General features: G+C 35.5%; 1 protein-coding gene across 3 annotated transcripts in view; it reads right to left on the bottom strand.

Moving 5' to 3' along the window:
* The window catches only part of PTPN22 (protein tyrosine phosphatase non-receptor type 22), a 60970-nt gene that overhangs the window by 2190 nt on the left and 31209 nt on the right, over positions 1-27571 (bottom strand). Inside the window, exons 12-20 of one of the 3 annotated variants that reach the window (XM_082458392.1) lie at positions 19472-19548; positions 18506-19323; positions 16735-16818; positions 16477-16586; positions 14586-14613; positions 10979-11062; positions 10633-10748; positions 8166-8196; positions 4173-4250 (exon numbers count right to left, since the gene is read on the bottom strand). In XM_082458392.1, coding sequence (XP_082314518.1) covers positions 4173-4250; positions 8166-8196; positions 10633-10748; positions 10979-11062; positions 14586-14613; positions 16477-16586; positions 16735-16818; positions 18506-19323; positions 19472-19548 — 1426 coding nt within the window. Of the gene's footprint in view, positions 1-4172; positions 8197-10632; positions 10749-10978; positions 11063-14585; positions 14614-16476; positions 16587-16734; positions 16819-18505; positions 19324-19471; positions 19549-27571 lie in introns of those variants that run through there. The other 2 variants (XM_082458394.1, XM_082458393.1) reach the window with 2 other exon arrangements.

The raw sequence follows: 27571 nt of genomic DNA, 5'->3' as shown, positions 1-27571 counted from the left end.
TACTAGTAACATTTTAAATTTGTAGAACACTTACAAATTTAATAATGGTAATAATTAGATGATTGTAATAGCCTTTGGTAATTCAGCATATAGTATTCTTTTTCCCCAGGTTTATCGAAATATTATTGACATATGTTTGTTTACATGTGACATGTAAGTTTAAGGTGTACAGCATGATGATTTGATACATGTATATTTCGTGAAATGATTACCACATTAAGGTTAGTTAATACCTACATCCCCTCACATAATTGTCTACTAGTCTGTGTGGTGATTTTTTAAGATTTTTCTTTTCAATATAAGATTTTACTTTTAACACCTTTCAAGTATATAATACAGTACTGTTAATTATAGTTGCCATGCTGTACATTAGATCTCCAGAATTTATTCATCTTATAACTGGAAGTTTGTACCCTTTGCCCAACATTTCCCCATTTCCCCCACCTCCCAGCCCCTGTCAACCACCATTCTACTCTATTTCTATGAGCTAAGCTTCTTTAGATTCCACATGTAAGTGAGAACATATAGTATTTGTCTTTCTCTGTCTGATTCATTTCACTTAGGGTAGTTCCCCCAAGGTACATCCATGTTGTCACAAAAGGCAGGATTTCCTTCTTTTTTGTGAATGAATAATATTCATATATATATATAGTCATATACATAATAATTCAGACAGTCGTGTATGTATATGTAGAGTCAGCCCTCCCTATCCTCAGATTCTGCATCCACAGATTCCACATCTGTGGATTCAACCAAGAGTGGATCAAAAATATTCGAGAAAAAATTTCCAAAAAGTTCCAAAAAGCAAAACTTGAATTTGCCACACACCAGCAACTATTTATATAGTATTTACATTATACTGGGTATTATAAGTAATCTAGAGATGATTTAGAGTAAACAGGAAGATGTAGGTAGGTTATATGCAAATACTAAGACATTTTATGTAAAGGACTTGAGCATCCTTCGATTTTAGTATCCACGGGGGCCCTGGGACCAATCCCCCGTAGGACTGGTACGACTCTACAAGGATTTTTCACTGTGCACGGGGTTGGCACCACTAGCCTCATGTGTTGTTCAAGGGTCAACCGTATACATATATCTCTCACACCTTTTCTATCCATTCATCTGTCAGTGGACACATAGGTTGTTTCCATGAATTGGCTATTGTAAATAATGCTGGAATGAACATGGGGTGCAAATATCTCTTCTGAGATAATTTCATTTCCTTCAGATATATATGCGGAAGTGGGATTGCTGGATCATATGGTAGTTCTATCTTTAATTTTTTGCAGAACTTCCAGACCGTTTTCCATAGCGATTGTACCAATTTACATTTCCACCACAGTACACAAGCCTCCCCTTTCTCCATAGCCTCACCAACACTTGTCTCTTGTCTTTTTGATAATGGCCATTCTAATAGGTATGATGTGATATCTCGTGGGTTTGGTTTGCGTTTCCCTTATGATTACTGATGTCAAGCATCCTTTCATGTGCCTGTTGACCATTTATATATCTTCTCTGGAAAAATGTCTGTTCAACTCCTTTGCCCATTTTTTAATCTGATTGTTGGGGGGGGGTTGTTTAATAATATCCTTTATCTATGTCTTTTCACCCACCACCCATTCATCAGAAAAACAAAACTGGGGAATTTAAATTTCAGAAAAATAACCACTATTGCTTTAGAAAATTATTGTATTAAATTCAGTTGTACTTCTACTTTGAGCCAGAAAGCCCTCAATTTACTCAGAGATTATGTTTGAAAAGATTAGAAAAAAATAAAGTATTAAACAATCCTGAAAAACTAATAATAAAACTAAGTGGTTAATTATTTTTATTTCTCTCTCTCCTTAAACACTCCCCTCCAGGCCCCACTCCCCACCCCCCACACACACAGAAAGAGGATGAGGAAATTTTGCATAACCAATGAAGGCTATTTCTGGATGCCTTCAGAATATATGCAGGTTGATGACGTAGGTTCTTAATCACTTTAGCAACATATGACTTTTCTTTGATAGCGATATATTTTCAAGGTACTCTTACACTTAGCAACTTTAAGGGCTCAAACTGAGCAATGAAAGAATCGAAATACAAAGGGAAAACAGAGAATGGAAAACTCAAAGATGATTAATTTCATCATCTTATAAAATTGTGGGAATTATATACCTTATAGAACTGATGAAAATTATCAGATATTTGTTAAAGCACCCAGCTCAATGCCTGGCACATAGTAACTACTCAAGTACTGCCTAAATCTGAACCACCAAAAACTATGCCAGAACTGGAAGACAAGGAGATTAGGGAAGAGGGAATGAAAAGAAGATTAAAAACAAGAAATCCACTAAAATTTATTAATAGTGGTGGTAAAAAAAAAAAAAAAAAATTAGGGGGAGGGGGCACACAGCCTAGTTCCTGCACATTTCACTCCTCTGAGTGGTAAATAAGAAGATAGAAGGAAATATATTCCAGGTTCAACAGTTTCACACAATAGTCACAAAATTATTCATTCAGTCCAGATAGCTTGATTGTAACCGAAGTGGACTGAGAAGTAAGAACATGAGACATAAGTACTAGGTATCTGAAATTTGAGGAATAGCTACATTCAGTGTTTTTCACTGATCATTACTCAATAGTTTAGAACAGTAGTGAGCTACCTTTTTTGCATGTAGGACAATTCAGGAAAAATAATGTTTATAAACCACAAAATTTTTTCATTCAAATTTAAGTACTTTTTGAGTAAAATACCCTTATAATGCCTCTTTTATAAAAGAGAACCAATGAAAAAATTAAGTGCTGCTTTTTAAGTAGGTAAAATGTTCAACTTTGAGAAGAAACAACATGGAGGCAGCTGTATAATATTTTATCCTCGTATTATATCACAGACTGTTGTAAAGTTAGATGGGCCATGAGTTATTCAAGTGGTGTCTCTGACTGAGAGAAGAGAAGGAAGCAAGGAACATTTGTGTTCCAGGTAAAGTTTGGTGCTTTTTTCATAGGTTATATAATATTCTACATGAACTTTTTAACTAAATGATTTCATAAGAAGAATAACGTTTTTCTAATTATAACATTTTAAACCTTAGAGTTCATGTAATCCAAGTAAAATTTTTAAAGCCCAAGAAACAGATCCAGAGAGTCTAGTTGAATACTTGGCCATGGTGAGATAGGAGCCATGACCCCAGTTGTGGCAGAGATTGCTACCTGTACCCTAAAATTTTTCCTTGCTTCTTCTTCAGGAATAGAATAGTATATGGGAAACTGTCTGCCCAGCATTATTGCATTTCCCAGTGTCTTTTACAGTTTGGATATAGCACATGTATAAGTTCTTTTCAAGGGAATGTGAGCCGGCATAATGTTGCCTCTTCCAGGCCAGTGTCTTAAGACCAGAAAAGGAGGCCACACCTCTTTCACATTTTTCTCTCATCTTCTTGCCACCTGCAGTCTGAATGTGGCAGCAACAATTCTGATCATTCAGATAAGGACAATACCATAGAGCAACAGTTCTCAGGATGTGGTCCCTGGGACCACTGGAGGTCCCCCAGACCTTTTCAGGGGGTCTGCTTTTTGGTTAATAATAAGTTTTAGTAGTAATATCCTACATTATTTGCTGTACTCCTTACAAAAATTATAGTATACATAATACTACCTTAAATAGTATCATGAATTTATGTTATATAGAATAATAGAATGCTTAATATAAAATTATTTTAAATTTATAGCTTATACTAAAGAGCAATTGGGCAAACAGTTCCTTTAAACTGTCAGAATTGTGCTTCAGCGCCTAATGTTGCATGAGTTACACAAGATTAGATAGCAGCATCTTCTGTTCTTTTCATCACACTTGTATATTTTTTTTATAACTTTGCTTAGATATGAACTAGAGTATTATGGCATTTCAGAATTTATTCATTTGGCTTTCACATTCATTTACTACATGCCAACATGATCATTTGGTACCTAGTTTTATTTTCCATATATGCTAGGCAATTCAGGCCTATGTAAGATGTAAGAGTTAGCAGAGGTCAAAAATAAAAAGATAAATGGCGTGAAAAAGAATATAAACATAAGGACTTATACATGCAAACTTAAATCATATTAAAGTTGTATCTCTTATACTGTAAATGAATAATTAAGATAAATATTTTTTTAACTCTGCTGGGAAGTAACACACATACCAAAATTCAAAAAGGAGCTGGAGTTATTTGACTGAACAGAGTCTGCAGGCTTGTTTGATGGGGAAGAATTACAGATACCTAGAATCAAAAGGAAAAAATGTAAGGGAAAAAATGGATACAGACTCAGACCACATAATTGTTGAGATTACACATTTCCTCCAAATTAATTAATACTTCCAGATAAACATATCACTATCAAATGTAACAAAATGTAGTTGTTTACAAATGGGTTGACACTATAATTTTCTCATTTTTGTGTGCGTATTTTTTTTTAAGTTTTCTTTTCTTTGCAAACAGATTGTTTGTATAATAAACCCAACACTAGAGAGAATCACCAAAGGATTCAGGAATACAATCCATTTTATTGTGAATCAACTTTTTCTGGGATTTACATTTTGGCTTTCAACTGCATCTTACTTTGCACTCTGATCGCTCTTAAGTACACTTTTAAATAATTTGTTCTCCACATTAGCTCAACCGTGGCAAGTCTGTGATTTTTCTTCCACCATCCTCTACGTCTGGTATATCTTTCTTCACTTTCCAGCCTACTTTTTTCCCATTATGGATGATTCTAGTTAGGCCCAGAATCTCCCCAAAAGCACTGTTATGTTGCTTTGTTTTGCTATTTTAGCTACCTATAGGCAGACTTAAAAATATATTTCTCTTCCCAGCACCTTAATATATTCATGTATCAGTAGCCACCCAATTCTGAAAACAATCCAGTGAAAACATGGTCCATATTTTGCACAAGCACTGTCTAGCAGCAAAAAAGGATAATTTCAGGCTTGTATAAACTTTCTAAGAAACAGTACATAATTGGGGAGAAATTACTAAATATTCACCTTTTTTTTGTCCTCATCATTTTCAGAATGTAGTGTGAGGACTGCATATATGTTTGTACACACATACCTAATACTAAGATTCTAGAAAGACCTCCCCCTTCCTGGAGCTACTTGAGTATGAATCACTAGAGTAAATCATGAATTTCAATCAGATTCAGTTAAAATATATATTTATTGAATACCTACTATGTGGCAAGCATTGGGCTAGCCACTGATGATAGAGACATGGAAAACAAGTGGGTGAAGGTGAGAAAGTTCAGGAGATAGCAATCATCTCTATACTGCACGTGAGCTGAGAGGTATATACATCCTTCAGAAAGAAAACAATTGTCCCAAAAGGGAATACTGATTTTTTATAACTGGAGACAAAGATTTTGCATATATGTATAGTGAACTACTATTCTGCATCTAGCTTGTTATAGATACTTTTATGCTGCCTGCTCAGCGTTAATTCCTTCTTCTGATAATAGAACTTGAATTTTCCTTTAAGAAACCACCCCTCTCCAATGTTCAGCTCCCATACTTCTCGTGGAGCTCATTCAACCCTTAGATGAAGGAGCTGACCTATGACTAGGGCTGTCAGTTGGTACTTTGCCATGGTCGCACCAGTTGTTTAGGTCTGACCTCATTCCTTATTGGTCACCGTCCACATGTAACAATTGTTGAATGTTAGGTATGACACTATCCTCTTAATCCAAGCATTAAATATACTGGCAATAATTGGTTTAGGTTTGGCCAAGACAATCAGGCCCAATCAACACTAGTCATCAATCAGGCTGTTGCTTGAGCAACCAGGAAAGAGCTCATTTTTTTCATCATAAGCCTGAAATCACATGGTAAAAGCCTGCCTATGAGTGAGCTAACAGAGTGAAACAAAGTTGGGAGATATGGAATTAGAGATTAGGCCCTAATTACATCATTTGAACTCTTGGTCATAAGCCAATAAATTCCCCTTTTCTGCTTAAGCTAGCTTAAGTTGGGTTTTCTGTCACTTGCAAGTGAAGGATTTCCTAGCAGCTAAAGTTTCCCACCAAAAGTAGGCATCAGGTGTCATAGCTGACAGCTTCAACTCTTGTCACCAGCAGCCAGAATGATCTTTTCAAAAGACAGATCATGTAACATCTCTGTCTAAAACTCTTCTGTGACTTCCCATTGGGTCATTAACATGACCCATAAGGATCTAACTACCTCTCATCTCCACCATCTTTTGGACACACCTTACTCCTTTCTCCTCTTAATACCCTGCAGCTATGATGGCTTCCTTTGAGTTCCTACAACACACCAAATTCACACTGTTCTGTTCACCATCACATACCCAGTGCCTTGCAGAATGCCTGGCACAGAGGAGGCACTCAACAAATATTCATTGAATGAATGAATGAAAGAAAGAGCCTGACACCAGGCTTAGATGCTAACTTAAAACAACAGGTGAAGAATCCTAATTTCGGTAAAAGTAGGACCAGTAAGGCATCCAGGCTAAAGGGAGAACATATAGAACTCAGGAGGCATGGACCATCTAGAAGGGGAAGAGAACACATGCAAGTAAAGGCAGATAAGTCTAAAGCTTCAGGATCAATTTTGGGGGCCAGATTTTGTTCTTAATTTAAGGACAAAAGACCAGAGGGTGAAGGCAACTGAGAAATAGAAATTAGCATAAATCTAGAGAATGACCTGGGAGCTCTTACTAAGAAATAAGACTCAGAGTCTCAGACAGTCATACCGTATCTCACATCTATGTCAACCTAAATCTACCTGAAGTTTCTGTATCTTCGTTTGATATCCCCATGACAGGGTTGGAGCTAGAGAAAGAAAGTTTTTTGGGTTTGTTTTCTGCTTTTTTTTTAGAGAAAGAAAACTGTAGGGACTTCCCTGGTGGCGCAGTGGTTAAGAATCCGCCTGCCAATGCAGGGGACACGGGTTCCATCCCTGGTCTGGGAAGATCCCACATGCTGAGGAGCAACTAAGCCCGTGCGCCACAACTACCGAAGCCCATGCACCTAGAGCCTGTTCTCTGCAACAAGAGAAGCCACCGCAATGAGAAGCCTGAGCACCGCAACCAAGAGTAGCCCCCGCTGGCCGCAACTTGAGAAAGCCTGCCTGCAGCAACGAAGACCCAACGCAGCCAAAAATAAATAAATAATTTGAAAAAAAAAAAGAAAACTGGGTGTTTCATAAGCGAAGCTGATCAAATCAATCTTTGGTTAGCTATTCAAGTCACTCATTTCTTTGCTTTTAGCTGTTTTATTTCTTATGTTATATACTATAATTTCCTCTTGCAGTGTTTAAATTCTCTTTTGACTGACTTTAGAGGAAAGAGTATATTTTCCAGTCATGCTTTAGCCCATCATAGGTAAGAAATCAGTTCACTTCAGAGATCAGGTGTGGTGGCAATGAAAGCAGACTAGCACAAGATCATGGACAGGGAGATAGAATGAAAAGAGTTAAGATTCAGCTATAAACCTTCTTACTTAGATTATACCTTAAATCAAGTTTTCTCAGTGCTCTTTGTCCCTCCCTACAATACCAGTATAGTATCAAATAGCTGTTTGGTCCTTGATGACTAACCCAATGGATCAAATTTGTAAAAAATATACCACCACGTTTTATATACTTTGTAGTTGTAAATAGGATTTCTAAGATAATCAGTTTCCCACAGTTTCAGGAGTCCGGGTTTTGTTTTCATTACAATATAGGAAAAACAGTAAGCAACAGACTTTTATTGCTAATAATACTTGGTAAAAATGGAAATGTGTCAATACTTTGCTTATTTCATTAAATCAACACATTTGTTTCACAATATGCTTTGCTATGACTACTTTCAAAGAAAGTACATCTGAGGTTAGACTGCTGGGAATTTTAAATAACACACTTGTATGACAGCATCTTAGCATGGGTAGAAAGTGCCAAACATCATACTATTATTCCTGTGTATCAAACAGAAACTTTCTTTCCCCTTACTCCCTACCCAGTATTAGCATTGTGGAACCTAGCAGAGTACAAGGCCTAGGGGTGATTGTTCTGATACATAGGACCCTAACAAGGTTCTGTTTAGGAATAATATTGTTCATTTTTTCAGAGTAGTTATATAAGGAAAAATTACATAATATTGAAGGTGGTATGTGTATTCTAAAAATAAGTAAAAGAAACTTACTCTTCTTCATGTTTCGCAAAATTTTCAAACTCTACAAAATGAAGAAAAGGAAAAAGTGAGTTTTTTCCCTGTGAAATCTGAAATACTTTAATCAACTAGAAATATAGACTTCAGTCAAAAGGATTAATTTCTTTAAAAATGGATATCAAATGTACAAAATTATTTTTCTATCTTGCCATTTTTAATTCAGTGCAAAGTCTCCACTTGATCTTATCTTGCTACATTTTCCACCCATATAAGAATCACACTATTTATTTAGAAATAGTGCTATCGTTGTGTCAGGGGGAAAGATGGAGTTCCTACTTGTCTTCTTTACTAGGCGACCATTCCAGGACCCACAATGGCTTCTGAAGATAGCTGTGATACATTGCCATTCCCATTCAGGCCAAAAAATTTTGCCAGTCATTTTCTGTACTCAGTTTACTGAGGTTCACTTCATACTGTTAACCATGCTACTTTCTTCTCCCTCTTTCAGCAAACCCACGTCTTCTGCCTCCTTTATGGTGAAGTCTCTAACTTAACCTCTTCTAGGAATCTACCCAGATTTCTTCTTTTCTTCACATTTCCTCAGGGTGTATGTTTTCAGTTTGTTCCATAGTATTTTACTTTTTGATAATTTTCATGTTGTTTCTTATACAGGCATTCTAGTAGATCAACTGTGCTCTTCTCAAGGACATTTAGATGTCCTTTATGACATTTCTGTTTTCCTAATACTTAGAAATGTAATCTTCTATATAATAGATATTTAATAATTTTTTTTGAAAAATTTAATTTAGTTTTTAAATATAGATTATTTATAATTCAAAATATCCTAGTAAAAATGCTCCCATCTTTGTTCTCCATCTACCTAGTTTCTGACCCTCCCCCTGCAGGTAACCATTGTTGTTAGTTTTTATGTATCCTTCCAAAGTTACTTATGAATATATAATATAAATATAGATCATATTTTCACCCTTTTAAGCAAAAGTTAATAAAATATATAAAAGTATATTGAGAGAGTCCTCATTCTTTTTTTAGCTGCATAGAATTCCATTGTATGCATATACCATGATTTATGATTTATTTAATCAGTTCCCCTGATGATTAACATTTATGTTCCCAATTGTCTACCCTTATAAATAATGGTATAATGAATAACCTGGTATACATTTCATTTCATGTATGAGCAAGCATATTTGTGGGATAAATTCCTAAATGTGGAATTGTTGGGTCAAAGGATATATGCATTGGTAATTTTGATAGGTATTGCTAAATTGTCCTCCATAGAAGTTATACCACGTACATTCCCACCAATAGTGCAAGAGTGTGCTTATTTTCCCGTAGCCTGCCTAACAGAGAGTGTAGTCAGACTTTGCAATTTGCCCTTCTGAAACATGAAACACAGTATGTGACTGTGGTTTTAATTCGTATTTCTTTTATTATGAGTGAGGTTGAACATATCAAATGTTTAAAGGTCAGATCATGCACATTTACTTATCTTTGAATTATCAGATCATGTATTTTTGCTCACTTTTCTTTTAGGGTTATTATTTTCTATGAATTGCTAAAGAAATATATAATATTAAAGAAATATAGTCCTTTGACTATGATGCCAATTGCAGATTTTTTTTCTCCAATTTGTTCTTTGTCTTTTGATTTTTAAGGTGATTTGGTGTTGTTGTTTTACCATGCAGAAATTTTCTGTTTTACTTAGTTAAATTTATAAATCTCCCTTCTTATGGCTTTTGGATTTTGAATCATAGTTATAAAGATCATTCCCACTCCCAGGTTGTAAAGTAATCTTTCCAGGTCTTTTTAGTACTTTGATGGGTTGTTTTTTTGTTTTTTAGCATTTAAATCTTTTATCCAACTAGAATATATCCTGGTATAGCTGTGAGGTATGGATCCTACCTTTTTTCCCTCTAGGTTGTTATCCAGTTGAACCAACAACAGTGATTAAAACATCCATCTTTATTCCCTGACTTGAAAGGCTCCCTTCATCATATACTAAATTCCTATACATTTTTGGATCTATTTCTGAAGTTTTCCTTCTGCTCTGTTGGTATGTGTTTCTTTTCATACACCAATATCATACCATATTTATTATTGAGGCTTTACGATGTTTTAATATCTGATAAAGCTACCCTTCTTTCATTGCTTTTACTTTTTTTTTTTTTTTTTTGGTTTACTGACTATTCTTGCTCTTTTTTCCCCCCATATGAACTTTGGAATCAATTTGTCTAGTTTCAGGGAAAAAAAGTTGATAGTTTTATTGGGCATGCTTTAAGTTGTTGGGGTTTTTTTAAAAATTTTTGGTTTCTCTCTATTAATTTTGATCGTTGTGAGACCAACAGTGACTATCAGTGAAAATATTTAGTCTAATTTTTCATCTTAATGCTGGTGGCCCGGGGTTGGAGTGGCAGGGGTAGGGACACTTTCAGTAATGGAAAGCCTCTGGCATATTTCCATAAACTCCTATCTTCTTTACCTTACTCCTTGTGAAACATTTTCCAGGAGTCTTCAATGTCTGTTTTGAAGATGTTGAATTTTCCATGGTGTTAGGACAGCTAGCAGAATAAGTCTCTATAGGTTGAGCCTGCATACCTAAAAAAAAAAGTGTTTTGTTGCATAGCTTCTTAAGCCTTCAGATTGTATACAGGTATATGTTCAGTAATTCTTAGCTTGACTTTTTTATGCATTATGGGATTTTTAAATGTATTATTTTTATCTTATTTAATCATTCTTTGTACCTTTTCCATTTAGATCCTATTTTATTGTTAACCTTTAATGGTCTCATTTTTATAACTTTTTTGAGAGAGATCACTGCCACTTACAATCTTCATCAGCAACAAGGAAGGACTCTAAGGTTCTTTCTGGCAGTGGAGGTGGCAGGGAAGAAGAACGATCTTGGTGTCGATCTATGAAAAGAGTATACAACAAAGCAAAAAAAAAAAAAATTCATCAATTAAAAGTCCTAAGTCAAGATCCCTTTCTGAGACAAATATCATATGATATTGGGCTTCCCTGGTGGCGCAGTGGTTGAGAGTCTGCCTGCCAATGCAGGGGACACGGGTCCGAGCCCTGGTCTGGGAAGATCTCACGTGCCGCGGAGCAGCTGGGCCCGTGAGCCACAACTACTGAGCCTGTGCGTCTGGAGCCTGTGCTCCGCAACAAGAGAGGCCGCGACAGTGAGAGGCCTGCGCACCGTGATGAAGAGTGGCCCCCGCTTGCCGCAACTAGAGAAAGCCCTCGCACAGAAACGAAGACCCAACACAGCCATAAATAAATAAATAAACAAATACTTAAAAAAAAAAAAGTAAAAGTCTATTAAAGAAAAATCATGTGATATTGCTTATACGTGGAATCTAAAAAATGGTACAAATCAACTTATTCACAAAACACAGAATCACAGATGTAGAAAACAAATTTATGGTCACCAAAGGGGAAGTGGGGGGAGGAATAAATTGGGAGATTGGGAGATTGGGATTGACATATACACATTACTATATATAGAATAGATAACTAATAAGGACCTACTGTATAGCACAGGGAACTCTACTCAATACTCTGTAATGGCCTATATGGGAAAAGAATCTAAAAAAGAGTGGATATATGTATATGTATAACTGATTCACTTTGCTGTATACCTGAAACTAACACAACATTGTAAATCAACTATACTCCAATAAAAATTATTTTTAAAAATCCCTTTTTGGTTTTGTATAACTTTTCCAATTTTTCAATATTAACCTACAACAGCCAAATAAAAAATTATCTGAACATTGACTGGAGCCTCAAGAACTTTGTTATTCTAGCTCTTTCGCCAATGAGCCTATGCTTCATCACAAACTTGTAGCTCACTTACAAAAGTATTCTTCCAAAGAAATTGAACCTGAATTTAGTCAAGCTTCTAATCTTACTACAATTTTACAGAGAATCCTGGAGATAAAGGAGCATGTTAAATAAAACCATGAGGATACAAACAGCCAAATCCAGAATATTAGCCAATCTTAAGGACAAATGGCCCATTCCCTCAACAAATAAATGGCATGAGAAAACATAAAAAGAAGAACTGTTACAAACTTTAAAAGGCTTAAGAAATATAAACTAAAGGCAATGTGCAGACTTTGTTTGAATCCAGCTTCACATAAACCAACTGTAAAAAGACATGTTTGAGACAGTTTGAGAAAATTGAACAAAGTCTGTATATTAGATAATATTAAGGAATTATTATTAATTTTATTAGTGTGATTACTGCTATTATGGTAGATTTAAACTGTGTGCTTGAAAATTTCCATGATAAAGAATTTTAAATAATGGAGCTATTTTCCCACAATGTAAGTCCTAGAACACAAACGGTGTTCTATTGATGTATGCTTCTCGTTATACAGCGCTAAGTATAATTATATACTTTATTAATGTCTTTTTTTTTTTTTTTTTAATTTTTTGGCCACACCGCGTGGCAGGTGGGATCTTAGTTCCCTGACCAGGGATCGAACCCGCACCCCCTGCATTGGAAGCGCAGAGTTGTAACCACTGGACTGCCAGATAAGTCCCTATTAATGTCTTTTGAAAATGAATATGTGGTTAAGTGCTAGAGTTTTATCTGTCTTCAGTCATTGGGTTTTTCACGTCTTAGGACTTACCTATAAAGCAAGTTCTCTTGTTTATTCCTTATATGCTGGGTAATATGCAAAAATTAAGTACAATACTTATTTCCATCACCTAATACAATAACTGGCATATAGTAGGCATTTGATAAATATTTGATAACTACTCTGAAGTAGCTTATCACCTTCCCGCTTGATTTTAGGAAATATTATGAGACTATAACTTTCAGGTAACGATATCCTGACAAATACCTTCCCAAAATACCATTTTCATCTTAATACTCCCCTGATGAAGAACCTACAATGCTTATTACTTACTGAATTAAATTTAAATTCTTCTGCCAAGCTTCGTGTGTGATAAAATACACGTAACAAAATTTGCCGTTAATGACATTTACTACATTCACAATGATGTGCAATCATCACCACAATCTAGTTCCAAAATTTTAATCGTCCTGAAAAGAAACTCCACACTCATTTAGCAGTCTCTCCCCATTCCCTCCAGATTAGATTGGCAACCACAAATCTGCTTTCTCTATACATAGATTTATCTGTTGTGGATATTTCATCTGCCTAGCTTTTAAGTCCTTCGGAATTTTCCCACATTTTATCTATCCAAATTTATTTTCCATATTTCCCTATAATAGAACCTCTGTTGCAATTAAATTAACCTACTTACCATTTCTCTGTACCCATCATGCTTATTTTTACCTTTGAGTCACTGCTACTCTGATCCCTGCTCCTGGAATTTCTTCTTTTTTCCTCTATCCATATTCTTAAATTTCTTTCACCTACTCAAGCCTTTCCTAACCACTCCAGTGATACCTTTCTTTTTTCCAGATTCCTGGTGATGATAATCAGTGCCACATAGATTATCACTTAATGGTTCCAAGTGAGTGCTAATTTTGTCTACCCAATTTGAATACATATATAATCATTAAGCAGTGTCCTTTCTTAAATATCCTGCCTATTCTAACACTGTATAAGGCACACGGAACTTGCTTAGGAAATGTTCATTTAATAATTACCTAATAAAAGTTATAATAGGTAACATTTAATGAGAGCTTATTCTTTGACAACCACTGTGCAAAAAGCTTTATATGCTTTATCTTACTAGATCCTCACAAAAATCCTCTTAGAAGGGGAGTTCTATTATCCTCATTTTATAAGTGAGAAAAATCGATAAAGTATGTAATGTAACCAAGGTCATAGATTTTGATAACTATTGGTAGGCTGGGGATTTGAATGAAAGTCTACCTGACACCAAAGCTCATGCTTTTTAACCTCTATGTTATACTGCTTATTTACGTATTTGAACAATATGTTAATATGAATAAATGTGTTAAGGGCAACTACTACCTGTTATAATGTATGTAAAGTACCTATCAGTGTTCAAAGGATGTTTGCTGTTGATGTTGTTATTCAATGTATAAAACAAGCAGGAAAGTACTAGAGAAGCAGTGGCAAGTTAAAGACCTAAGTGACCATAAATAACTTTTTAGAATCACACTGTTAACAATGATAAAACCAGTAAAATGGAACTGCTGCAAAGTTTTAAGAGATTGTATCTAAAATAGTTTGGGGTTTTTTGTTTGTTTGTTTTTTTAGGGCTATATATCAAGGAGCAGAATTCTAAAATCCTGTCTTCCTTTTGCCCTTGACAAAACAAAACTACTAGCCTAGGAAAACCAGAAATAAATCAATAAATAGTGGAAGCTATTATGGAAACCATGTCATCTCCTGAGGTGAATTACTCTAAACTTAATGAGCCATTCTTGCAGTACAAATTCTTAGGGCTAAATGTCATCTAAAGCCAAAGAAAATTTTTTACCTGATTTGGGACTCTGGGGTTTTACACTCTGAAAAAGAAAGAAAGTCAAAGTGAAAGAAGAACATGTATACAAATCTATAAACTCAAAGCAATAAATAGCATTTTAAAATTATATTTCATATACCACTAGAGATAGTTATGAAATGTTGACCCTATTTTTCCTAATTTATAAATGTGCTGAACTGTGAAGAATCATCCACTCCTACAGTGATTTGTATATGTCATGAATATTGGTCCTAAATTGATCCTTTTTATAGTTATTTCCTTCCTACTCAGAACATTTCCCTGAAAATTTAATTCCAGGTAAGGTTGTTGCCACTGAAATTACTTCATGACACTGAAAAAGTAGTGATTGTTCTTTACTCTGGGAGTTGTTAAGATAAAGACCATTAGCAATAATAGTAACAGTTACTAGCACATTAAAAGTGTGATTTAAGGGCTTCCCTGGTGGCGCAGTGGTTAAGAATCCGCCTATTAATGCAGAGGACATGGGTTCAAGCCCTTGTCCGGGAAAATCCCACATGCCGTGGAGCAACTAAGCCCATGTGCCACAACTACTGAGCCTGCTCTCTAGAGCTTGTGAGCCACAACTACTGAGCCCACGTGCCACAACTACTGAAGCCCGCGTGCCTCGAGCCCATGCCCTGCAACAAGAGAAGCCACCACAATGAGAAGCCCGTGCACCACAACGAAGAGTAGCCTTCACTCGCTGCACCTAGAGAAAGCCCGCACGCAGCAACAAAGACCCAACACAGCTAAAAATAAATAAATAAAATAAATTAAAAAAAAAAGTGTAATTTATAAGGCAGGGAATATTCGCCCACCAGCACTGCAATTGTAAGTGTGTTTAAATGTTTTAGTTAATTACTTTTCTGATCTCTGAAATTTTAAGATAGTTGGTTCATAGAATTATATACAAATGAATAACAGATTGTTGAAGGTATAGGTTTTTCTTCTAGAAGCAGGGAACATTATTCCAAAAGGTTTATCTTAAATAATATAGACATCTGTTATTTTTTTTTAAAAACTACTCTCTATGTTATCACAGCTAACAAGAAACAGCCTACCAGATGACTGCTATGAACAAGCAATCTACTTATGAAACAATTATTTTTGCCTTAACTGTCCTTCAAGAATAAAGTCAAATGTTTCTTCTTTCACTGTCTTCCTTGATCACTTCCAACCTGAAGGGATCTCTCACAGTTTCAAAGTTCTTATCTTCCATATGGCACTGATTATATTTGCCTTGTTATAATAAATACAGACAAAAATAAAGACTTGTGTACACATGCTATATCCCCACTACTGAACTATAAGTTTCTTAAGGGCAATAATTGTGTCTTATACATCTTTTTATCCCCCACATCCTCTAGCACATTGTTTTATAAATAGTATCCGCTTAGGATTTACTAAGTGATAGGTGTTAAAAATAAAAGGAAGGGGCTTCCCTGGTGGCGCAGTGGTTAAGAATCCTCCTGCCAGTGCAGGAGACATGAGTTCAAGCCCTGGTCCGGGAAGATCCCACATGCCGCCGAGCAACTAAGGCCGTGCTCCACAACTACTGAGCCTGCGCTCTAGAGGCCGCAAGCCACAACTGCTGAGCCTGCGTGCCACAACTACTGAAGCCCGTGTGCCTAGAGCCCACGCTCTGCAACAAGAGAAGCCACTGCAATGAGAAGCCCACGCACCGCAACGAAGAGTAGCCCCCGCTCACCGCAGCTAGAGAAAAGCCTGCGCGCAGCAACGAACACCCAATGCAGCCAAAAATAAATAAATAAATAAGTAAATTTATGAAAAAAAATGTATATATAAGGAATAGGACTATAGTCCGTTGAATCCAAGTGAGTAGAGTCAGAAAAAAGTTATTGACCTTGCTTGGTCTAAGTCTTACCAAATCATCAAATTTCTTTGATTCAGATGTTCTACTACATTCTAGTGATGTTCCAATTTTTACCTTCACAGCTGAAGATGAAGATTTGGGAACATCCAGGGGGAATTCTCCTGTAAAAAAAGTAAATATGTTTCAATTTTAGTGCTGTAATTTTAGAGAGCAATTGTTACTCGGCAATAGCACACAGAATATTGAGAGGACCTAAGAAGTAATATAGTTAATCCACACTTTATTTTACACTTACTGAACTGTACTCACCAGCTTCCTCTACCACAATAAAAGATTCAGGTGTCCGTTCAGGAAGTGGAGGGGGAATTTCATCATTTATTCTTGAAGAAGTTGCTATCCAAAATGTCCGAAATATAATCAAAAATTTTAATTAGAAAAATCCAAAGAAAATTCTTATATTCTAATCTTGATACAAATTATGTCAAGCATCATTAATATATTTAAGCTGGTATCTGTTCACTCAAGGAGAAAACAACATAAATTCTCTAATCCTAAATTGGAAACCCAGGAGGATTTTGATTTTTCTTCAAGATTTATTATTTCTTTTAAAAGCTCAAAGGTATTTTGATTAAGTCACTGAGTATCAGTTAACATAATGTAACATCTTATATTAATTTAGGAAGCTTTGGATTGTTTTCTCCATAACTCTTGCCTTTTGTTTTACATAGAATATACAACATCATAAAGCACGTTGACATGCCAAAGATTCAATTACAGAGCAGGTAAAAATCACAAAGATTTTAGTGTCTCTTCTTCATTCTTATAGAATTAAGAATATTGATATTTTTCCTGTTTACAAAGAAATGGTATAACAAGGTTTTCTATATTTCTATAGAAGTATTCAGAATTTTTATAGAATTTTAATGCTATTATGAGAAACTGCCACCAGATGGCATACATATCAATGTTGCTACAATCCTTGAAGATAAGGATTTGGTTCCTAATGCTGACACTCAGGGAAGTTTACAGAACTATAGGTATCTAGAAAAATAAAATTTCGTTAAATCATAAAACAAGATCAAAGTATGTAATCCTTCCTTCTAACCAAAGAAGAAACTAGATCCAGATGAAATATTTTTATAACAAAACTATGCATGTACATATCTATTGAGGAACTCTGTACAGTAAATAATGTCATAGAGAAAAAGCTTTCTCTACTTCCTACCTAGGTGGATCATTCTTTATAAATTTCTGATGACATATCTAAGAGAGTTAAACTTGCTTTAACTCTTCTTTCACAACGTCTCCTTTCATATCAAACTATTATAATTATCTAACCAAATATTTACTTCTACTTTCAAACCACTCAGTAATATGAAACAATATGCATAATATGCAAAAATACAGAACTATAAGAGATGAAATATGAAATTAAAGTCGTATAAGATTAAAATATCATACGGAATACTGAACATGTATCCTCATCTCTAAATTTATTATAAAAGGACAAGAGGGAATCAAGTCCTCCTCTTCCAACTCCTGCAGGAAGAGAATTCAATTCTTAGCAATCTGTTCAATTTAGTATAGACACATGATTCTCCAACAAAAATTCTGAGTGACCATGTGGTGCTGTTGATCAAATCTTTCCTGATGTTTTTTTGGGAGTTGTTTCTGCATGCTAAGGATAAATTGTGGACTTTTTTTTTTTTAACATCTTTACTGGAGTATAATTGCTTTACAATGTTGTGTTAGTTTCTGCTGTATAACAAAATTGTGGACATTTGATAGACACTTCTAGGAATGAGGACTGCTGCCTTTAGAAGCACGCCTGCTGGCATAGGTCCTGTACCAGATCTGACTGCCTCCACTATTGCTTGTTTCATGGAATATTACATATCTGTTATCGCTATTTTCAACTTATCACATCATCAAAACACTCATGGAATTTATTTTTTTGAGGAGGAGAAAAAGGAGAAGGAAGCAGAGAAGGATAAGAGGGTGGGGGGGGTAAAAAAAAAACATATCTTATAGAAACAAAGTCAAATCTAAAATGCTGTACAAACTTTTAAAAATAACTTACCTACTACTGCTGTCTCTTGGGTCAGTGGTGGGGAGAAATTGGTCGGAGGAGTCAGTGCTAAAGAATCACGTGAATTGTAATAAGGAAAGAGGGTTGTAGAAGATTTTGGCAGTGAAGAACGAGGTAAAACAGTTTCATCTTGCTTCTCAGGTAAATCAAGAGACATCTTAGAACCAGCACTACTTGGAGACAATGATGAAAAATAAGGATCTTCTACTAAAGACATGTAAGAAAGTACTTTAAAAGCACCAGAGTCATGCTGCTTTGCATTAGAGGCATTGCACATTTCATGCTTAGAGTCATATGATGGTGAATAATTCAGTTCTGCTGAAGAAACATGCATCACTTTTTGAGCCTGCTCAAGACAAGAATTGTGTGGGTGAGATTCCAAATAAAAATTTTCCTTGACGTCCAACTCTTTGGTGTCTCTCTGTTGCATCAATTCAAAGGGAGTTGATTTGGTCCGCATTATTGGCCCCTTTAAATTAAAACATCTTCCTGCTGCATTTACAGGTTTAGAGTTAGGACGTGCTCCAAACAAAATGGAGCTCAAGTCCAAACTTTGATGCTTCTGAAGAGGCTCCCCAGCTATTGGGAATACCTTTCTCTCCCATTTCATGGTTGTGTCAGCATTTTTGTTACAACCACAATTTAACTCCAAAAACTCTAAAGAACTGCTCTGTTTAGAAGGGTGCATTACTAACCCTTCCTTTTCACTTATTTCAGAAATCCTGAGGTCAAAGGAAGAAGCTTCTGCACTTTTCACCCTTATCCTTCCTTTGCTCTGTTGGTTCATCACTTTTGCTTCTTTTATGATGCTGAAACAAAAAAGAAAGTAATGATGATACCATATCCCAAAGAGGTCTCTTCCCATATCCTCTTCTCAGCATCACTATGAGATATAAGCATGAGATTTTCCTCCCAGACACAATTAGATAACATTTGGATGTGTAAAATTATACTCACCTTTTTGGTAAATTAGGAGAATAAGAATCTGCTTCTTGATTGGGATTTTGCTTAGAAACTGAATACTTTGCTTGAATCTTCAAGAGAAGTAAGAGATTGTTTTTTAGTGACACAATGGCCATGAGAGATTTTAGCATTCATAAGACTAAGAAGTTATTTTTCAGAAAATATGAAGATTTAAAATAATTCATGAGTCATATGAGTTTCCAAAATATTGAACCCAGCAGTAACTTGTTCACATACTGAAATCAAAAGGATCAAAATAAAGGATTAAATAGTGTTAAAGAAATTGAGAAGGATTTGCTTATAGCATCATCTTTTCATATGTGGAAGTTCTAAAATGTTGTTTATTTAAAATATAACTTTATTCTCAGGAACACTTTACTTTCAGAACTTTCATCATCTCAACCTTTTATGTTATGTCCTCATACTTATCTTGTTCTACATTTTTCTTCCTTACTGTGCTCCAGCTATACTGGTTTTCTTGCCATTCCATAAGCATACCAAACTCGTTACCAATTCGATGCTTTTACTCTTACTATTCCCTCTGATTGAAATACTTTTGCTCCAGATTTTGCATGGCTGGCTCTTTCTAAGTAATTATTCTCTACTTAAATTTCACCTACATAAGGAAACCTCTCCTGACCACTCAACCTAAAATCACACTCCCACCCACTTGACCAAACACTCTCAATCTTTATTTTCTTCATAGGAATTATCACATTATGAAATTTGTTACTATGGCTCATGGAATCCAAGCTACCATCAATTGTACAATATATCCTGCCTTCAGGGATGTTTCAATATTTTTTTTTAAAAAGTCAGCAATTATAAGATTCCACCTGTAGCGGGTTTAATTATGACTCTCAAAAAGATATGTTAAAATCTAATCCCGGAAATCTGTGAATGTGACCTTATTTGGAAATAGGGTCTTTGCAGATGTAGTTAGTTAAGATGAGGTCATATTGGATTAGGGTGGGCCCTAATGCAATGACTTGTGTCCTTACAAAAAGAGAAAAGAGAGACTCAGAGACACACAGGGAGAATGTGGTGTGATGATGGAGGCAGAGACTGGACTGCAGTAATGTATCTGCAAGCCAAAGTACAACAAGGATTGCTGGAAAAACCAAAAAATAGCAATAGGCAAGGAAGATTCTTCCCCTAGAGCTATGAGAGAGAGCATGGCCTTGCTGACACCTTAATTTTAGACTTTGTGACTCCAGAACTCTGAGAAAATTAATTTGTTGTTTTAAGCCCTCCTTGGTTTGTGGTACTTGTTACAGCAAGCCTAGTAAACTGATACAGAGACTTTAATACTCCACGTTCAATAATGAATAGAAAAATCAGATCAACAAGGAGACAGAGGACAGACATGAACAATCATGTAAACAAATAAGAACTAACAAACACTCATAGAACACTCTACCCAACAAAACATACATTCTTCTCAAACGTATATGGAACATTCTCCAGGATAGACCAGATGTTAGGCCACAAAACAAGCTTTAATAAATTTTAAAAGAGAGAAGTCATACAAAGTATCTTTTTCAATCATAATGGGTTGAAACTAGAAATCAATAACAGAAGGAAACCTGGAAAATTCACAAGTATGTGTAAATTAAACACTCTTAAACAACCAATGGGTCAAAGGAGAAATCACAATAGAAATTAGAGAATACTTAGAAATGAATGAAAATACATCATACCAAAATGTATGGAATACAGTGAAAGCAGTGCTTAGAGGTAAATTTACAGCTGTGAATGCCTGGAAGAAAGATTTCAAATTAATTACCTAACTTTATACCTTAAGGAACTAGAATAAGAACAAACTAAACCCAAAGCTAGCAGAAGGAAGGAAATATTAAAAGATTAGAGCAGAGATAAATGAAATAGAGAAAACAATGGAGAAAACCAACAAAACCAAAATTTGATCCTTTGAAAAGATCTGTAAAATTCACAAACCTTTAGCTAGAGACTGACTAAGGGAAAAAGAGAAGACTGAAATTGCTAAAATCTCAAATTACAGAAATAAAACTGGGGACATTACTACTAATTTCATAGAAACAAAAAGTATAAGATAATAATATGAATAATTGTATGCCAACAAATTGTATGACCTGGATTAAATGAACAAATTCCTAAAAACATATGATCAACCAAAACTGATTCAGAAAGAAATGGAAAATCTGAATAGACCTACAACTAGCAAGTAGGCTGAATCAGTAATCAAATATTTTCCCAACAAAGAAAAGTCCAGGACCAGATGGCTTCATTGGTGAATTGTACCAAACATTTAAGGAAGAATAAACGCCAATCCTGCACGAACTCTTCCTAAAACTTGAATGACACTCCTAAGTCATGCAATGAGGACAGTAATTCTCTGTTGCCAAAGCTAGACAAAGATGTTACAGGCAAAAGAAAACCACAGACCAATATTCTTTATGAATATTGATGCGAAAGTCCTCAATAAAATACTAGCAAACTGAGTTCAGCATAGTAAAAGGATTACACACCATGACCAAGTGAGATTTATATCCAGAGTGCAAGGATGGTTCAACATGCAAAAATTAATCAGTGTAATATATCATATTAATAGAATTAAGGAGAAGAAACCCACATGATCATATCGATTGAGGAAGAAAAAAATTTGACAAATTCATGATAAAAATACTTAATAAACTGGGAATATAAGGGAACTTCCTCAACATGATAAAGGCCATATATGAAAAACCCACAGCTAATATCATACTCAAAGGTGAAGGACTGAAAGCTTTCCCCCAAGATCAGGCATGAGGCAAGGATGCCAATTTTTGCCATTTTTATTCAACATAATACCAGAAGTTCTAGCCAGAGCAATTAGGTAAGAAAGCAAACAAACAAATAAAGACATCAAAATGGGAAAGGAGGAAGTAAAGTTACCTTCATTTGCAGATGACATAATTTTATATGTTGAAAGATTCCACACACACTCACAAAAAAACATGCTACAGCTAATAAACCAATTCAGCAAAATTGCAGAATATATAATCAACACACAAAAACCAGTTGCACTACTATACATTAGCAATAAACATTCTGAAAAGGAAATTAGGAAAGCAATTCTAATATATATATATATATATATATATATATATGTATCAAAAATATACATACTAAGGAATAAACTTAACCAAGGAAGTGAAAGACTTATATACTGAAAACTACAAACCATTGCTGACAAATAAAATAAATGGAGAGACATTCGATGTTCATGAAGTGGAAGACATTATATTGTTACACTAACATTACACAAAGTGATCTACAGATTCAATGCAATCCCTATAAAAATTCCAAAGGTGCTTCTGCAGAAATAGAAAACCTCATCTTAAAATTCATGCAGAGAGAGACCTTCAAGATGTTGGAGGAGTAAGATGTGGAGATCACCTTCCTCCCCACAAATACGTCAGAAATACATCTACATGTGGAACAACTCCTACAGAACACCTACTGAACACTGTCAGAAGACCTCAGACTTCCCAAAAGACGCCCTCAGGCAACCTCGCGCAGAGGCGGGGCCAAATCCAAAGCTGAACCCCAAGAGCTGTGCGAACAAAGAAGAGAAAGGGAAATTCCTCCCAGCAGCCTCAGGAGCAGCGGATTAAATCTGCACAATCAACTTGATGTACCCTGCATCTCTGGAATACCTGAATAAACAACAAATCATCCCAAAATGGAGGACCAGTGGACTTTGGGAGCAACTGTAGCCTTGGGGTTTGCTTTCTGCATCTAATTTGTTTCTGGTTTTATGTTTATCTTAGTTTAGTATTTAGAGTTTATTATCATTGGTAGATTTGTTTATTGATTTGGTTGCTCTCTTCCTCCTTTATATATATATATATATTTTTTTTTCCATTTTCTCTTTTTGTGAGTGTGTATGTCTACGCTACTTTGTGTGATTTTCTCTGTATAGCTTTGCTTGTACCATTTGTCCTAGGGGTCTGTCTGTCTGTTTTTGGGGTTTTTTTAGTATAGTTTTTAGTGCTTGTTATCATTGGTGGATTTGTTTTTTGGTTTCGTTACTCTCTTCTTTCTTTTTTTATTAATTTTTAATTTATTTATATTTTTAATATTTATTTTTATTTTAATAGCTTTCTTTTCTTTCTTTCTTTCTTTCTTTCTTTCTTTCTTTCTTTCTTTCATTCTTTCTTTCTTTTTTTCTCCGTTTTCTTCTGATCTGTGTGGCTGACAGGGTCTTGGTGCTCCGGCCGGGTGTCAGGCCTGTGCCTCTGAGGTGAGAGAGCCGAGTTCAGGACATTGGTCCACCAGAGACCTCCTGGCTCCAAGTAATATCAAACAGCTAAAGCTCTCTCAGAGATCTCCATCTCAATGCTAAGTCCCAGCTCCACTCAACGACCAGCAAGCTACAGTGCTGGACACCCTATGCCAAACAACTAGCAAGACAGGGACACAACCCCACCCACTAGAAGAGAGGCTGCTTAAAATCATAATAAGGTCACAGACACCCCAAAACACACCATAAGACACGGTCCTGCCCACCTGAAAGACAAGATCCAGCCTCATCACCAGAAGACAGGCACCAGTCCCCTCCACCAGGAAGCTTACACAACCCACTGAACCAACATTAGCCACTGCAGGCAGACACCATAAACAACAAGAACTATGAACCTGCAGCCTGCGAAAAGGAGACCCCCAAACACATTAAGTTAAGCAAAATGAGAAGACAGAAAACACACAGCAGATGAAGGAGCAAGGTAAAAACCCACCAGACCAAACAAATGAAGAGGAAATAGGCAGTCTACCTGAAAAAGAATTCGGAGTAATGATAATAAAGATGATCCAAAATCTTGGCAATAGAACGGAGGAAATACAAGAAATGTTTAACAAGGAGAATTAGAAGAACTAAAGAGCAAACAAACAATGATGAACAACACAATAAATGAAATTAAAAATTCTCTAGAAGGAATCAATAGCAGAATAACTAAGGCAGAAGAACGGATAAGTGACCTGGAAGATAAAATAGTGGAAATAACTACTGCAGAGCAGAATAAAGAAAAAAGAATGAAAAGAATTGAGAACAGTCTTAGAGACCTCTGGGAAAACATTAAATGCACCAACATTCTAATTATAGGGGTCCAGAAGAAGAGAAAAAGAAAGGGAGTGAGAAAATATTTGAAGGACTATAGTTGAAAACTTCCCTAATATGGGAAAAGAAATAGTCAATCAAGTGCAGGAAGCACAGAGAGTCCCATACAGGATAAACCCAAAGAGGAACACGCCAAGACACGTATTAATCAAACTATTAAATATTAAATACAAAGAAAAAATATTAAAAGCAGCAAGGGAAAGACAACAAATAACATACAAGGGAATCCCCATAAGGTTAACAGTTGATCTTTCTGCAGAAACTCTGCAAGCCAGAAGGGAGAGGCAGGACATATTTAAAGTGATGAAAGGGAAAAACCTACAACCAAGATTACTCTACCCAGCAAGGGTCTCATTCAGATTTGACGGAGAAACTAAAATCTTTACAGACAGGCAAAAGCTAAGAGAATTCAGCTCCACCAAACCAGCTTTACAACAAATGCTAAAGGAACTTCTCTAGGCAGGAAACACAAGAGAAGGAACAGACCTACAATAACAAATCCAAAACAATCAAGAAAATGGTAATAGGAACATACAGATCAATAACTACCTTAAATGTAAATGGATTAAATGCTCCAACCAAAAGACACAGACTGGCTGAATGGATACAGAAACAAGACCCTTATATATGCTGTCTACTAGAGACCCACTTCACACCTAGGGACATATACAGACTGAAAGTGAGGGGATGGAAAAAGATATTCCATGCAAATGGAAATCAAAAGAAAGCTGGAGTAGCAATTATCATATCAGACAAAATAGACTGTAAAATAAACACTATTACAAGAGACAAAGAAGGACACGACATAATGATCAAGGGATCAATCCAAGAAGAAGATATAACAATTGTAAATATTTATGCACCCAACATAAGAGCACCTCAGTACATAAGGCAAATGCTAACAGCCATAAAAGGGGAAATCGACAGTAACACAATCATAGTAGGGGACTTTAACACCCCACTTTCATCAATGGACAGGTCATCCAAAATGAAAATAAATAAGGAAACACAAGCTTTAATTGATACATTAAACAAGATGGACTTAATTGATATTTATAGGACATTCCATCCAAAAACAACAGAATACACTTTCTTCTCAAGTGCTCATGGAACATTCTCCAGGATAGATCATATCTTGGGTCACAAATCAAGTTTTGGTAAATTTGAGAAAATTGAAATTGTATCAAGTATTTTTTCCGACCACAACGCTATGAGACTAGATATCAATTACAGAAAAAATACAAACACATGGAGGCTAAACAATACACTACTTAATAACCAAGAGATCACTGAAGAAATCAAAGAGGAAATAAAAAAATACCTAGAAACAAATGACAATGAAAACACAATGACCCAAAGCCTATGGGATGCAGGAAAAGCAGTTCTAAGAGGGAAGTTTATACCACTACAATCCTACCTCGAGAAACAAGAAACATCTCAAATAAACAACCTAACCTTATACCTAAAGCAATTAGAGAAAGAAGAACAAAAAAACCCCAAAGTTAGCAGAATGAAAGAAATCATAAAGATCAGATCAGAAATAAATGAAAAAGAACTGAAGGAAACAGTAGCAAAGATCAATAAACCTAAAAGCTGGTTCTTTGAGAAGATAAACAAAATATAAACCATTAGCCAAACTCATCAAGAAAAAAAGGGAGAAGACTCAAATCAATAGAATTAGAAATGAAAAAGGAAAGTAACAACTGACGCTGCAGAAATACAAAGGATCATGAGAGATTACTACAAGCAACTCTATGCCAATAAAATGGACAAGCTGGAAGAAATGGACAGATTCTTAGAAAAGCACAACCTTCCGAGACTGAACCAGGAAGAAATAAAAAATATAAACAGACCAATCACAAGCACTGAAATTGAGACTGTGATTAAAAATCTTCCAACAAACAAAAGCCCAGGGCCAGATGGCTTCACAGGCGAATTCTATCAAGCATTTAGAGAAGAGCTAACACCTATCCTTCTCAAACTTTTCCAAAATATAGCAGAGGGAGAAACACTCCCAAACTCATTCTATGAGGTCACCATCACCCTGATACCAAAACCAGACAAAGATGTCACAAAGAAAGAAAACTACAGGCCAATATCACGATGAACATAGATGTAAAAATCCTCAACAAAATACTAGCAAACAGAGTCCAACAGCACATTAAAAGGATCATACACCATGATCAAGTGGGGTTTATCCCAGGAATGCAAGGGTTCTTCGATATACGCAAGTCAATCAATGTGATAAACCATATTAACAAATTGAAGGAGAAAAACCATATGATCGTCTCAATAGATGCAGAAAAAGCTTTTGACAAAATTCAACACCCTTTTATGATAAAAAAAACCCTGCAGAAAGTAGGCATCGAGGGAACTTACTTCAACATAATGAAGGCCATATATGACAAACCCACAGCCAACATTGTTCTCAATGGTGAAAAACTGAAACCATTTCTGCTAAGATCAGGAAAAAGGCAAGTTTGCCCACTCTCACCACTATTATTCAACATAGTTTTGGAAGTTTCAGCCAGAGCAATCAGAGAAGAAAAAGAAATAAAAGGAATACAAATCGGAAAAGAAGAAGTAAAGCTGTCACTGTTTGCAGATGACATGATACTATACATAGAGAATCCTAAAGATGTTACCAGAAAACTACTAGAGCTAATCAATGAATATGGCAGAGTAGCAGGATACAAAATTAATGCACAGAAATCTCTTGCATTCCTATACACTGATGATGAAAAATCTGAATGAGAAATTAAGGAAACACTCCCATTTACCATTGCAACAAGAAGAATAAAATACCTAGGAATAAACCTACCTAAGGAGACAAAAGACCTGTATGCAGAAAACTAAAAGACACTGATGAAAGAAATTAAAGATGATACAAACAGATGGAGAGATATACCATGTTCCTGGACTGGAAGAATCCACATTGTGAAAATGACTATACTACC

Source organism: Balaenoptera physalus (genome assembly GCF_965194825.1).
Source record: "Balaenoptera physalus genome assembly, chromosome: 1".
NCBI lineage: Eukaryota > Metazoa > Chordata > Mammalia > Artiodactyla > Balaenopteridae > Balaenoptera > Balaenoptera physalus.
This window is presented reverse-complemented; position numbering and strand designations above follow the sequence as displayed.